The 15,725-nt window shown below is 40.9% G+C and overlaps 1 protein-coding gene across 11 annotated transcripts in view; it reads right to left on the bottom strand.

Annotated features, from left to right (window-relative positions):
* The window catches only part of LOC126248194 (delta(14)-sterol reductase LBR-like), a 382,264-nt gene that overhangs the window by 252,625 nt on the left and 113,914 nt on the right, over positions 1-15,725 (bottom strand). For all 11 annotated transcript variants that reach the window (XM_049948977.1, XM_049948978.1, XM_049948976.1 and 8 more), the window contains exon 4: positions 9,339-9,410. In XM_049948977.1, coding sequence (XP_049804934.1) covers positions 9,339-9,410 — 72 coding nt within the window. The remainder of the gene's footprint in view (positions 1-9,338; positions 9,411-15,725) is intronic.

Raw genomic sequence — 15,725 nt, 5'->3', positions numbered from 1 at the left:
AAATGTGGTTTAGAAAATCAGTGTAGGCTCTACGGTGAAGTACAAGCCAGAGAGAAACAGTTTTCTTCCTTTTCATAATGAATCTATCTAAGTTGGTACATACATTTACTGTGGAGTTCTGAATGTTCTAAGGGAAGGTGGGAGTTTTCAAGTACAGTTACTATAAAGGTAATATAGTGATTTCATAATTTCATTACTAACTAACACACACACACACACACACACACACACACACACACAGCAGCTGGTGACCACCACTGAATTTCATCAAAAGTCTCAATGTTCAGGAAATAGTCTTCCTCAGAGATAAGTTATTTTACATTAGTTAACTAACACAAACCCTACAAACCACTGACGACACTATGGCATAGCTTGTGTGACTTAGTGACAAACATAGACGTAGTTTCAAACATGTCAGTTGGCGATCCGTGGAGAGGTTCTTGAAGGTGGTAAGCAGCTTTTCTATTAGTTGCAGGAGCAATAATCTGTATGACTGACCGATTTGGCCTTTTGGGGAGATACAGCTCTACTGTATGGTTTAATGACCATGGCATCCACTTGGGTGAAATATTTCGGAGGTATAATAATCCACTGTTTGAGATATACTGGCACGAAACTGTCAGGGCACAGTAGCCAGAAAAAAAAAAAAATCAGGAGTTCTACAGATTGAAGGGTGGAATGTTGGATGCCTTAATTGGATAGGTAGACTTGAGAACTGGGGAAGTTTTGTATGTCATACCTGATGCCAAGTCTCAGGAACAATGATCCCAGTTGTTATAGTGAATGAAAAAACATTATCTAGATCACTAGCTCTTTTATGAATGATTACCAGTTTCAATCCACGTGTGCAGTTTGTCAGCAGTGGTAAAAATGTCACTTTTGGCAGTCTGCACCTTGCAGCATCAGATCCGAAGACCTACAACACAGTGCAGTCAACCGCAGTGTGAAAACTCCAGCCCTTCAAAAGTTGCAACTCTCAACTCTACAATGAAAAAACGCAATGGAAGCACTTTGGGAGTCCAAGAATTTGAAGTACCACAGACAGCACATTACCAGATAAATAAGGAGTCTGTAATAGCCAATTCCTATCATTCTACACTATAGTTTTCCTTATAATCAACAAGCTCACCTCATTTAATAATGCCCCTATAGGATTAATTTCTCCCTTTATAAGAAGTCAGTATATTTCTACTTCACCATCCATATTTGTCTGCCACCTGAAGGTTCTATGGGGATACATTTTCTTCATGTGCAGATCACCTCCAGAAACATAAATGTTGTAACTGATTCTTCCAGTTTCATTTCAATGCAGGTGCTTCAATATTACTGATCAATAAAGCAATATAAAAAAGATTTTTTCCCACCATTTGTAAAGGTAAACAGATCTTTACTCACATAGGACCAAAAAAGTATTCCATCATCACAAGTACATGTCATAAAACTAAAATGCCAGCAGTACGAAATGGTCATTCTGATTCCATATAGCTGTCAGCCATGAATTCACTCGGAACTGTACAACACTTACAAACATAATCAACTGGGTGTTACCCCTACACACAAGAACTGCTATCTGGAGTATCCCCCCCCCCTTCTCCCTCCCTCCCTCTCTCTCTCTCTCTCTCTCTCTCTCTCTCTCTCTCTCTCTCTCTCTCTCTCAACTCAAAAGAGCCTTAGTTCGGTTCCGAAGCCATGGCAGTCCGCACAGGTTAAGGCAAAGACAGGGATTGCAGTGTTGCCAGTTCCAAACAACAGTTGCAATGCATGCATAGAGGGGCTTTGTGCACTTGAAGAAAGTGTCTATACTGAAAATTACATTCTCACTTGCTTCTGTAGAATTTCTCTTATCACCATCACCACCAGGTATGACAACTAGCAACAAGTAGAATAAAAATTTACTAAATAACTCACTACAATCATGTTTAATGCTTGCACTGGCTATGATGTTCACTGCAGAGTGCCCAAAACACTACTGAACACTTCTTTGCTGCTGGAGAATGCATGACACTGTCATTCGTGACTCAAATTATAGACTATGTCATCAACAAAATTGATACTTTGGTTTCCCCATTAACATTAAATAATTCAAAAGCATAAAATTCATTATGCTGTTTTTTTTTTTTTTTTTAACTGCAACTTTTATCATTTTATAACATCAGTCCGAAGGTGATTATATTCCACGTGAGATTTTTTATCCTCACCATAAACAGAAATTGTTCTCTGCCCATTCAAATTATTTGTCAACAATTATAGTGTTATAGTTTAGATTGGAAATCAATAAAGCAATCACAAATTTCAGTGTGAAAGTGGAATTACACTTAAATGCTATTATAAGCAAGGTTGGGTCTTGTCGTAGTTAGGATGTCTACTACTCATGAAATTAATTACTGACAGTATGTACTGTTATCGTTTTGAAGCAATCTTTTTCACAGAAAAGAAACACTTTTGCAAATTGCAGTGGGAGGGACGTTACAAACCTACCTACTGACTAATACATTTAGCCAGTTGTTATAAAAGGGAGCCAGAAAAGACACTTATCTGTTGTTTCATCTTGGGAACATGGGAGTTTTAAGTAATTAAAATGTACAGGATGGCAATGAGCCACATGACAAATTTCAGATGTTCATAGATTATGAAATGGAAAGATAAACTGAAATAGTCTAAAATACTCTGAAATATGTCATTTCTTATCCAAATCTTAGAAGCTTATTTCATGAAAACTATGTCAGAAAGGTGGTCATTTAAATCAATGCACTAAGGCACTGTTGTAAGCGCTTCTGGAAGCTGTTGTACACATGCCTCCATAGGTCGCTGTCAGTAGTTTATACTTAATCATCAATGGTTTGTTTGAGTTCTTGAATGCTCACTGCATGTCTCTGGAACACATGGTCTTCTAAATCCCCCTCCCCCGCCAGGAAGAAATACTGGATAGTAAGTTCGGTTGACCAAGGAGGCCAAGCGATATCTCCAAAACCAGAGATAATACGTATAAACATTCCACGAACAATGACCATTCTGTTTCGCACAGTGTGGACTGGTGTGGCATCTTGCTGAAAGTAAAGGCCCTACAGGTCAATTTCAAGCCAATGTAAGCAAAATTGGACAAAGTTTTCCGATTTAGAGACATCATGTTCTGAATTAACAATCACTGTTTCTCCATCTTCATTCTCAAAATATAGGGGCCTACAGTCTCAAAACAACTGAATCCACATCAAACAGTCACTTTGGGAGAGTGCAATTAATTTTCATGCATCTCTTTAGAATTCACTGCAAACCAATACCATGTGTTCTGTTTGTTGACAAATCCCGAAAGATGGACCTGGACTTCGCCAGATAAGAAGAAATTATTCAAGAAACCAGAGTTTTCACTTCATTGTCCCTGGGATTATATTTCTGAGCGGTTTGCAGTTTGTAAGGATAAAATCTGATATCCTTAAACATTTGGCATAAACTTTTTTTTTACAATGAAAACGCGAGATTGCTGGTACATCAAGTGTCAAGGACCACATTCAAAAGCTGCAAGTTTCTGGTGGAACACTCTCTTGAAGCTCCATATTTCACCTAAGCCAATATGGTATCAAAACGGTACCTGTCACTACTTAAATCACCATTAAAGTGTCATCTAAAAAAAAGCTGCACTTTTTGTCACAAACTTAGCTTCACAATAACAACAAATTGAGATAACGTAATGTTGTATGTTCCATTGCTACTGGCAAATGGAATGGCATTCTCTCCTTTACCCTCCACCTCTCTGTCACCCTATAAGAACTACTGCGCATGAGCTTTGTTGAAGATTGAATTATGTCAGTCGGCTGTGGATCACCCTGTCGAATGGCAAGCAGCCCACTACAATCCTTTGAACACTTCAAAGAAGAACTTTTATGTTTGAAAGCCATTCTCAGAATAACAAAAAGAAAATCTCCATGCAAAGCAGTCTGGTTCATAAACTGGCTGTGTCTCATATCCTTGTATATTCCATACTTCAACGAAACATTCCTCTGGTGCTGTATATAATGGTTGCCAAGTCTATTGTCAGTATGGAGAGAAGTCCATCAATAAAACTTATAGGCTGATTATGGGTTGCTTGAAGCCAGTGGTAATGGGAAAACCTTGTTACCTAATGTGACATCCCCCCTCCCCTTTTGTTATCGCTGTTGATGTTGAGCCCCTACTGCTACAGCTCGGTCGGTGGAATGGAGACGTGACGGGCAGTGATGGTTGTCCCCGTCGGATAACGTGGAACAGCTCCTGAAAATCTCTAAAGAAAATTGTTCCTCGCGTAATGTATTAAAGTCTGTTTGCGAGTCCACACAGTCTTCTCAGCAATGCGAACTGCTGATTTGAATTGTCTGTTATGGTTTTATGATGATTTGCTATGCCCAGTTAGTTAGTTATTGCAGTATTGAGTGCATCATTCATCACCGGCGTCGTTTCACAACACTGAAGTGAGGAAAAATTCATTTGCAGTTCAGTATCAGTAGTTGTTGTTACGTTGCTATGCAGAATTTTTCACTACGGCACGACTCAAATCCAGAGATAATCTATAATGATATCTTGCTTTCGTGCGTCGTAATATTATTTCGGCAAAACATTCCTTTCAATGCTCAACGTTCATCAAGTCACTCTTTCAATTAAAATGTTCACAGTTAATTGATTTTGATCATCAACTATTACACAGTTCAATTAATCATGGAGCCAACACGTGAGATTTCCATTACTGACGAACAGCAGTTAGTTTATAATCGTCACACCACACGCACACCGATGGATCAGATCAATTACGATTCTTTTCAGTTCGGTGATCGTGACAATTATGACAACTTTTACAATCGGCGTATCTGTATTATCTTCATCTGGTCATATTAATGTTTCCTACTCAAGGCTAATCAGGTATTGCAGTCATCGATACTATGTCCATTCTTCGTTGTAACTGTTCACTTTGATGAAGGTTGAGTCCAACAATAATATCTCCAATAATTAGAGTTCATTAACTTGTCGTACACTATCATAATATCACTTCAGTTCAAGTTCTCAAGTCAGAATAACTGAAAACAAAGTCTACGCATCTCTATCACGCAATAGTACTTTTTTTGAATAGAAACAATCTCGTAGCGTTCTGTTTGTAGTACTATAACAAACTGTGCTCTCTCATGACTTGATAGCAAGCAAGCTAGCAAGCGACTAACCTTTCCATGATCGGGCATTGTAAACACACTGAATTTCCTTTTCGCCACATTTACAACTCTCTTTCACAATAGATGTTATCTCTGACCAACATATTACTTTGGACTTAACTTTCGTCGTACTGATTTGCAGTTATTACTGAGATGTTTAATAGCTAATTTAAAATAACCTTTCTTTCTACCTTTATATTATGACATACTCAGTAATTATTGAGATTGGTGTTCATCAAAACTTTAAGGTGTTATATTATTGTCAAAGTTGTCGTACCTCTCAGGGTAACACTGTTCCCTACTTTAAATTATCATGACATTCTTATTTGGGTTTTCGGGTTTCTCTAACCAAAATAATGCCACTTTCTATTTCAAGAGGAAGTGGCTGCCAGAAAAGAGAGGTTTATGTAAGTTTGCTGGCTTTTGTGCCTGCTGTTAATGGTAGTAAAACTTCTAGGTTGGTGGTGGGCTATGACAAATTCCTACTCAGACAACTTCTCACATGAGCAACACATCGATCCCTTCACTGGATTAGTTTTCAAGATATTCAGGTTTTCCTGTTTAGCTGAACAGTCAAAGATCAGCATCATTTTCACTTATAAAAAGCAGTTTTCCTGTATTTGTTCTGAAGAAGTGGAATTATTAGATAAAATTTTCTGACTACTATCGATGGGCCATCATAATTGGATATGTAGTGACAGAAGGCATAGAAAGAGAGGGGAATGCTTACAAATACATTATTGTTGTGACACAGTTCCTGGTTGCTGTTTGCATTCCTTGCACACAATGGCAGGGTATTTACATCCTTGATGAAGGGAAGCCACAATGCCAGATGCCTATAGCCATCTTCTCAATTGAAATTGCTCCCTTTCTAAGAAATCTCAACCACTTCTTTGACTTTCCTTCTATAAATATTACTTTTCTTGGCTAGTACTACTATGTTTTTGAAATACACATCTTGACTGCAGTTCTCCTGATGTTGCACTGCCACAGATTTCATACTTTCTGTCCCACAATGTGGACATTGTCAGGGGCATCCGTTTTGTGAAAGTTTTATATTTTGTTGTGACTGAAAAAGGTTGTCATTATTCTATTTTTGCAAGGAATTGCTTAGGCGGCCAGTAACTATGGAAATTATCATTAACCTTACGAATTGTGCTTCCCAGTCCCTCTTTTAAGTGTAATTAATACTATTTTGCCTCCTTTAAGAAATGAAGCTTTGATTTCAAGTTGTTATTGTCACTGATACGGAGGCACATGAAAACAGAATGTTGATCACTGCTTGCTTCTGGGCTGGTTGGTGATGTGAAGTGGCATCTAAATACATGTTTGAGTTTGTAGGCTTTCTATGCACTTTGCATCCTAGAGTACTGTCAGGTCTATAGACCAAGGGATCTAGTAGGGGAGAAGTATCCCTCTCTCTATCTACAAGGTGAACTCGATTTTAGGATTTATCAGAAAAAACATATACTTCCACAAAAGATTCCAAACCTTTTTTATAAATTTTATGCATGATTAAGATATCTGTGACTGACATTCTTGTAAGCTACACAATGATACCCTTATTTACAAACATCTCTGAGGCAGAAACTTTGAAGAGCGTATAGGGGAGAAAACTGCCTCAGATGTATGTGACCTGACTGAATTTAGGTAAATATTTTAGCTATTTTGGCAACGGCCTTGCCCCAGTGGATACATAGATTCCCATCAGATCACCGAAGTTAAGCGCTGTTGGGTGTGGCCGGCACTGGGATGGATGACCGTCCGGGCCGCCATGCGCTGTTGCCATTTTCCGGGGTGCACTCAGCCTCGTAATGCCAATTGTGGAGCTACTCAACCGAATAGTAGCAGCTCCGGTCACAGAAAACCATCATAACGACCAGGAGAGCGGTGTGCTGACCACACGCCCCTCCTATCCGCATCCTCAGCTGAGGATGATACGGCGGTCAGATGGTTCCGATGGGCCACTTGTGACCTGAAGACGGAGTGCTTAGCTATTTTAAAGATGAAGGAAAGTTTTATAAACAATCTAATAATTTTGCTATGCTTTCAGTTTTGTCACCAGTAGCAGCTGACATTTTTATGGGGAATTTTGAAAAACAGCCATTAAGTAATGCTTCGCTAAAGCCTTCCTGCTAAATGGTCACACAGTTTAGAAGAGCTTTTTAGCTTTTATAATTTCTTAAATTATATTCATCCTAAAATCAAGTTCACTTTGGAGATAGAGTGTGAGATTGGTCTCCATTTACTAGATGTGTTAGTCTACAGAAGATCTGTTAATATTCTATGACACCCAGTGGAACGTACAGAAAGTCTACAAACAGAAACAGGTATTTAGATGCCACTTTGCATCAATGCCCAGCCCAGAAGGAACCAGTGTTGCCGGCCGGAGTGGCTGAGCGGTTCTAGGCGCTACAGTCTGGAACCGCGCAACTGCTACGGTCACAGGTTCGAATCCTGCCTCGGGCATGGATGTGTGTGATGTCCTTAGGTTAGTTAGGTTTAAGTAGTTCTAAGTTCTAGGGGACTGATGACCACAGCAGTTAAGTCCCATAGTGCTAAGAGCCATTTGAACAACCAGTGTTCAACACACTGTTTTCGCATGCCTCCACACCACTGGCAACAACTTGGAATAGAAGCCACATTTTCAAAGGAGACACTTAAGGCCAGTGCCTATTATGATTTGACCACAGAGGGCTTTCAAATGAATTACGGAAAAAAAAAAAAAAAAAGAAATGGGGACGAGGAACCACTTTATCACTCTGTAAGGTCAATGTTGATTTCCAGAGTTTTTGGACACTTAAGCAACAGTCTTCGCAAAAATGGAACAATGACAATTTTTTTTTTCAATCAGAACAAAACAAAGGACTTTCTCTGACACAAAACAGATGAGCCTCTCAACCTCCACAATGTGGGAGTTTATGAACTGATGTGTGGCTGTGGCAAAGTGTATATAGGAAAAACTGTGGGACAGCGAGAGAACAGGTTAAAGAGCATGAATGGCAAATGCGTTTAAGCAAAGTATGAAATCTGTGACAGTGTAACATCAGCGCAACTGCAAACAAGATATAGATTTTGGAAACATACGAGCACTAGCAAAAGAAAGCAGCACTTATAGAATGAAAATCCAAGAAGCAGTTGAGATTTCTACGACTGGAATCAACTTCAATAAAGACAGCTTCATGCATCCAGCTTCATGGCTCCCCAACATCAAGGGTGTAAATACCCAACCACAAGGAATACAAACCATGAGGAATACAAACAGCAACCAGGAATCTACCTCAGTGGCACAACAATAAGATTTTTGTAAACATTCCTCCTCTATTTCACTGCCTTTTATCACTACGTATCTAATAATGATGGCACACCAATAGTGGTCAGAAAATTTTATCTAATAATTCCACTTCTTCAGAAGAAGTGTGGGGAAACTCCTTTTCTTAAGTGAACACTGTACTGGTGTTTGACAGTATTCTACTAACTGGGGACACCTAACAAATATCCCATCAGAGAGACGATATTTGAAGAGAAACATTATGCAGCCCACCAACGTTCAACAGCTTACCTTCAAAGAAAGATTTATCTGAAATGAACAGCCCACCCACAGCATGACTAGATCCCTCTTCTACAATAGCTTATGATCCAAAGAAGCATGCTGTATTAACTTAAAAACTCATCATCGCATCTCATGAGACAAAGAAAGAACAGTGGAAGAGGATAACATTTCACTTTGACAGATCATTGACAAGAGTCAAGCAGCTACCACCAGACATAACGAAAGTTAGCTGGTATGACAGGCACTCAAAATGCAATGATGAGAATGGTGTGATCCAGGAAGAATATGAGGAAATGACACTGTTATGCAGATGAAGTAAATTGTGTTGTGGAGAAACACAAACCAAATGTCATATATTTCTGTGTCCTCTATGCCTAACATCTTACACATAACATATATCCTGCGAACTACTATGGGTGTTGTGATATTTCGCATACACGAGGAATGAATAGCGAAAGTTAATGCCATGTGTTGTATGAATTCCCAACTTAATAATAATAATAATAATAATAATACAAATAGAAATTAAAAGAATAGAGAAGAGACTAGACAAAGAAACCACAGCAGAAAATAGATGAGAATGAACTTAAAATACAATTCAGGTTGCATCTTACCTGTCAAATTTTCATGTGACTCCTTGTCCTTCAGACCCTCCATCAGATCTGACTCAATTATGGACTCTTTCTCTTCGCGAACATAATGAAACAAAAGAAAAAACAAAACCGAAATTACCCTTCTGCAATTTGTAAAGTCAATTTTTTGTTTGCTTACTTGAAGCTGAGGCCAATTTTTATTCACCAACCATTGTGATTTTTTAGTTCAGCATTTATGGCAATTACTTAGTACAATGCTTCAGTTAGAGTTATTTTTAATGACTTTAATGCCAAGACAAATAATCAAATTTTGTACAGATATATTCTCTGCAACACACGGTAGGTTACCTAACATCTGACTTGGAGGATTTGTAAAACGCAAGACTAATCTAGGGTAAATTTTCTGTTAACTATGTTTGTTAATGTAGCTAATAGTATTTAAATTTATTTATTTTCATTTTTATTAATATATCAATGGTAACATTTTGGAGTGAAAATTTTATTATAATCTCTAACATATGTAGTTTGTTATAGTGGGGTAGCCAAAAAAATAATAAAAATAATTGTCAATTATTCAGAAAGTAAGGCCTCCCATCTTCTTCTTGAAACAATGACACAACATTTGAAGTTCTCTTACACCTACTGGATGAAAACTATTTTATCAATTCACAGATGGTACCAATGTAGTTTTTTTAACGCTGGCATGCAATTAAAACAGTGTGCCACAATGGAATTCCTCTGGGCAGAAGATATAAACAATCCAGGATTACAGAATGTTTATGGGGATACAGCATGTAATTTTTGTATAGTCTTCTATCTGTGACATATGCCTTAGTTATTGAGTAACACTGTGAATATACACTCCTGGAAATGGAAAAAAGAACACATTGACACCGGTGTGTCAGATCCACCATACTTGCTCCGGACACTGCGAGAGGGCTCTACAAGCAATGATCACACGCACGGCACAGCGGACACACCAGGAACCGCGGTGTTGGCCGTCGAATGGCGCTAGCTGCGCAGCATTTGTGCACCGCCGCCGTCAGTGTCAGCCAGTTTGCCGTGGCATACGGAGCTCCATCGCAGTCTTTAACACTGGTAGCATGCCGCGACAGCGTGGACGTGAACCGTATGTGCAGTTGACGGACTTTGAGCGAGGGCGTATAGTGGGCATGCGGGAGGCCGGGTGGACGTACCGCCGAATTGCTCAACATGTGGGGCGTGAGGTCTCCACAGTACATCGATGTTGTCCCCAGTGGTCGGCGGAAGGTGCACGTGCCCGTCGAACTGGGACCGGACCGCAGCGACGCACGGATGCACGCCAAGACTGTAGGATCCTACGCAGTGCCGTAGGGGACCGCACCACCAGTTCCCAGCAAATTAGGGACACTGTTGCTCCTGGGGTATCAGCGAGGACCATTCGCAACCGTCTCCATGAAGCTGGGCTACGGTCCCGCACACCGTTAGGCCGTCTTCCGCTCACGCCCCAACATCGTGCAGCCCGCCTCCAGTGGTGTCGCGACAGGCGTGAATGGAGGGACGAATGGAGACGTGTCGTCTTCAGCGATGAGAGTCGCTTCTGCCTTGGTGCCAATGATGGTCGTATGCGTGTTTGGCGCCGTGCAGGTGAGCGCCACAATCAGGACTGCATACGACCGAGGCACACAGGGCCAACACCCGGCATCATGGTGTGGGGAGCGATCTCCTACACTGGCTGTACACCACTGGTGATCGTCGAGGGGACACTGAATAGTGCACGGTACATCCAAACCGTCATCGAACCCATCGTTCTACCATTCCTAGACCGGCAAGGGAACTTGCTGTTCCAACAGGACAATGCACGTCCGCATGTATCCCGTGCCACCCAACGTGCTCTAGAAGGTGTAAGTCAACTACCCTGGCCAGCAAGATCTCCGGATCTGTCCCCCACTGAGCATGTTTGGGACTGGATGAAGCGTCGTCTCACACGGTCTGCACGTCCAGCACGAACGCTGGTCCAACTGAGGCGCCAGGTGGAAATGGCATGGCAAGCCGTTCCACAGGACTACATCCAGCATCTCTACGATCGTCTCCATGGGAGAATAGCAGCCTGCATTGCTGCGAAAGGTGGATATACACTGTACTAGTGCCGACATTGTGCATGCTCTGTTGCCTGTGGCTATGTGCCTGTGGTTCTGTCAGTGTGATCATGTGATGTATCTGACCCCAGGAATGTGTCAATAAAGTTTCCCCATCCTGGGACAATGAATTCACAGTGTTCTTATTTCAATTTCCAGGAGTGTATATGTGGCAGTTAATATATTTTCAGTTGACTGAGCTTAGTATTACCAACAGAATTCTGAGTTGTGTTTAAATAAAAGAGGTCATCAATGTTAATTGTTGTACGCTATCCTGGGTATTATTTCACGACATTCGACAAACCCATAGATATAAAAGCAAATTGTACTTGTTCAAAATCTCAAGTAGCTATCACACGTGTAACACACTGGTGGGATGTATTTTTTACATCATATTATCAAATGTAAAGAAAATTCACCATATAAATATATTTATTTTTATGAATACTTAAGTGACAAGTGAGAACTGAATTACTGTTGGTGTTATTAAATGTGAGGCCTAGTTCAAGACTCTCACACAGTAGATTCTATTAATACAGACAATACTTTCAATTTGTGAATGTAGAGTTTCCCAGCATATACAACTGAAGAAAAACTGTTGGGTTTCCAGCCAGGTAGCACAGTTAAGATAGCATGATGTTTCCATGAGTGGCATTGTCGTCGTCATCATCGTCGTCCTCACCATCATCATCATCTGGTAAAGTCTCGAGATAGTGCAAATATCCCAATATTTATACTAGTGGCACACTGCCTCCAGCCGGCTGCCGGCAACTTGATCCTTCATGGCCTGTAGATGGGAAGAGGGGTAGGGGTGCAGTGGAGCAGGTCGGCTGTTGACTGCAGTCAAATGCTGCATGGGCATTCAGGATGTGTCTTGTGTGCAGGACTGTGCTGCGCATACACTTGTCATATTACCGCTAATGCAAATTTCAGGCTGAAATAACTTGGCAACCTTTCTTCCTATTTACAAGATTCTCAAGGATCTATATTTCTATGGATTCCTTTATAATGCTTTCCCAATAGCTGATTGCTTGTCATAGCAACTTCTTGTTCTCAAAATTAAAAATATTATCTTTGTTTATGCTATGCTCTGTCACTGCTGATTTCTCTGCATGTTCCAGTCATGCACCTGATGTGTTCCCTAAAGCGGTTTGAGATAAAGTACTGTGTTTGCTACATGTATTAGTGGCCACATCCAAAAGAGATGCTGTATATCGGCAGTAAGGTAAGTTTTGGTCAGTCTTTTGCAGAGCCAAGGAACTCTTTAATCTTAGACAGTGGTCAAACAATGGTTTTGATGCCAAACAGCCTCGCAAATTTGGCTGAGACTGGCCTGAAGTAAGGAAGGAAGATGAGTCCCTTCTATCCTTCCTACTCTTTCCGGTTTGCTGCATCTTTTGTGTTCCTGAACACCTTTCTAATCTGCACTTCACTGTAGCCACTTTTACAGAACACTTCCTTCAGCTGTTGTAGCTTGTTTAGGACTCTTTCTTCATTACAGATGAGGTGTGCCCTATGTCCCAGGATGGCTAGCACTGTCTGCCTGTCTGTTGGATGGTGGAAGCTCACTGCATACAGATACAGGTTTGTGCAGGTGTTCTTCCTAGTTTGCATAGCTTAAGTGCCGTCTGCCCTTCTTCATTATTAGTATATACAAGAAAAGGAGACATCCATTCTCCTCTACTTTCATAGCATAGGCAATGTTTTGATGGAAGCTGTTAAGGTGATAAAGAAACTCATCCAACACTGTTCTCATGCCGCAGATGGATTGTCAACACAGCAGGACAAGAACTCGGGTTTCTGACAGGTGCTTTAAAGTTTTTGAGCATTCCATATAGAGATTTTCAATACCAACAGCCAGAGGGGATCTCCCAGCCACAATACATGCTCACAGTTTTGAGCCAGGAGTGTCAAGCAGTCTTCAAGAGGTACTTTCAGGAAGAACAACAACTTCAAAGCTCAGAAGCAGGTCACCCTTCTAGGGTCTCAAGACCATAACACAAAGGGCTTTTTAGAATAGCTAGATTTCCGGCCAGTCCACAACTATGCGAGTTAATCGTGTCAAGTATTGGCCACAAAGGCACCCCTTGTGGATTTTGGATGTCCATACTGGCATAGTACGACTGGCATCGTGGGATACAGTTGTTTCTTTACTTCCTCTGGCAGATTTGAGCTCTTCAACAAAGAAACCATTTTCGTAACCATCTTGGTTGGATCTTTCTTGAGCCTCTTGTAGGCCAATACCTCTAACTGGGGCCCTCTATTTTTTTTTTTTTTTTTTTTTTTTTTTTTTTTTTTTTTTTTTTGCTGATAGTCGTTGGTACATTCTCTCTCTCTCTCTCTCTCTCTCTCTCTCTCTCTCTCTCTCTCTCACACACACACACACACACACACACACACACACACACACACACACAGAGAGAGAGAGAGAGAGAGAGAGAGAGAGAGAGAGAGAGAGAGAGAGAGAGAATAGGATGATGATGATGATGATATGGAGGGTTGACGATGATGTGGAAGAGTGAATTGGGAGGAGGTGACAGCAGAGCGAGGCTGAGACTGTGGGGAAAAGGGTACATAGATCCTGGGGCAGGACCCTACACTGAGGTGACAAGAGTCCCGGGGTACCTCCTAATATCGACATATAGCAGCAACTTGATATGGCACCGACTCAACAAGTAGCTGCCCATAATTGCAGAAGTGTAGCCGGTGCAAGGTTTTGTGCACAAACTGACCTATCTAATATGTCCCATAAATGTTCAAACAATGAAAACTTCAGGTAGGAATATCAACATTGTACAGAAAGACAGATTGCTACTTACCATAAAGATGACAAGTTTAACTGCTGACAGGCACAATTAAAAGACACTTACACTCAGGCTTTCAGCCACTGCCTTCATCACAAAAAGAGAAACACACACCATTCATTCACACAGGCAAGCACATCTCAAGTACACATGACAAAGGGGGCCGAAAGCTGATGTGTAAGTGTCTTTTAACTGGCTGTCTGCAACTTAATGTGTCACCTTTATGTTAAGTAGTGTATCTATCATTTCCTATACTGTTCATCTCATATAAATGTTCGATAGAATTCATGTTGGGTGATCCGGGTGGCCAAACCACTCGCTCGAATTGTCCAGAATGTTCTTCAAACCAAGCGCAAACATTTGTGGCCCGGGGACATCGTGTGCTGTCCTCCATAAATATTCCGTTGTTGTTTGAGAACTTGGAAGTCCATGAATGGCTGCAAATGGGCCCCTAGTAGCCGAACATAATAACCATTTCCTGTCAATGGTCGCTTCAGTTGGACCATAGAACCCAATCCATTCCGTGTAAATACAGCTCACATCATTATGGAGCCAGCAGCAGTTTGCACAGCATTGTTGAAAACTTGGGTCCACGGATTCATGGGATCTGCACCACACTCAAACCCTATCATCAGCTGTTACCAACTGAAATCGGGGCTCATATGGCAAGGCCACAGTTTTTCAGTCATCTAGTGTCCAACTGATACTGTCACCAGCACAGGAGACGCGCTGCAGGCAATGTCGTGCTATTAACAAAGGCACTTGGGTTGGTCGTCTCCTGCCATAGCCCATTAATGGCAAATTTCATGGAACTGTCCTAATGGGTACATTTGCTGTACATCCCATTTTGATTTCTGCAGTTATTTCATGAACTGTTGCTTGTCTGTTAGCACTGACAACTCTATGCAAACACCACTGCTCTCAGTTACTAAGCGACAGATGTCGGCAACAGTGTTGTCCGTAGTGAGAGGTAATGCCTGGAATTTGGTAGTCTCGGCACACTCTTGACACTGTCGACCTCAGACTATTGAATTTCCTAATGATTTCCATAATGGAATATCCCACATGTCTAGTTCCAACTACCATTCCGCACTCAAAGTCTTAATCCCTATCTTGCAGCCATTATCACATCGGAAACATTTACACATGAATCACCTGGGTACAAATGGCTGTCCCGCCAATGCACTGCCCTCTTATACATTGTGAATGCGATAGTACAACCATCTGTATATGTGCATATTGCTATCCCATGACTTTTTTCACCTCAGTGTACAGGACCTTAACATACTCTTGTTGCGAAAAGGAATCACCAAAGTCTAGCAAAGTCTTCAATCTTGTTTGTGTGCCTGTTGATAATTCAACACCTCTACTATTTGGTGAATTGTTATCTTTACTCCCAAATTATTTCCATTCTCCCAGAACTTTCCATTACTATATTTAAATACTAAAAATATATTTACAGTTAATTAATCTGTTGTTTCTGAAAC

Source organism: Schistocerca nitens, chromosome 3 (assembly GCF_023898315.1).
Source record: "Schistocerca nitens isolate TAMUIC-IGC-003100 chromosome 3, iqSchNite1.1, whole genome shotgun sequence".
NCBI classification, from domain to species: Eukaryota; Metazoa; Arthropoda; class Insecta; order Orthoptera; family Acrididae; genus Schistocerca; species Schistocerca nitens.
Note: the sequence above shows the minus strand (reverse complement) of the source record. Positions and strands in the feature narration are given on the sequence as shown.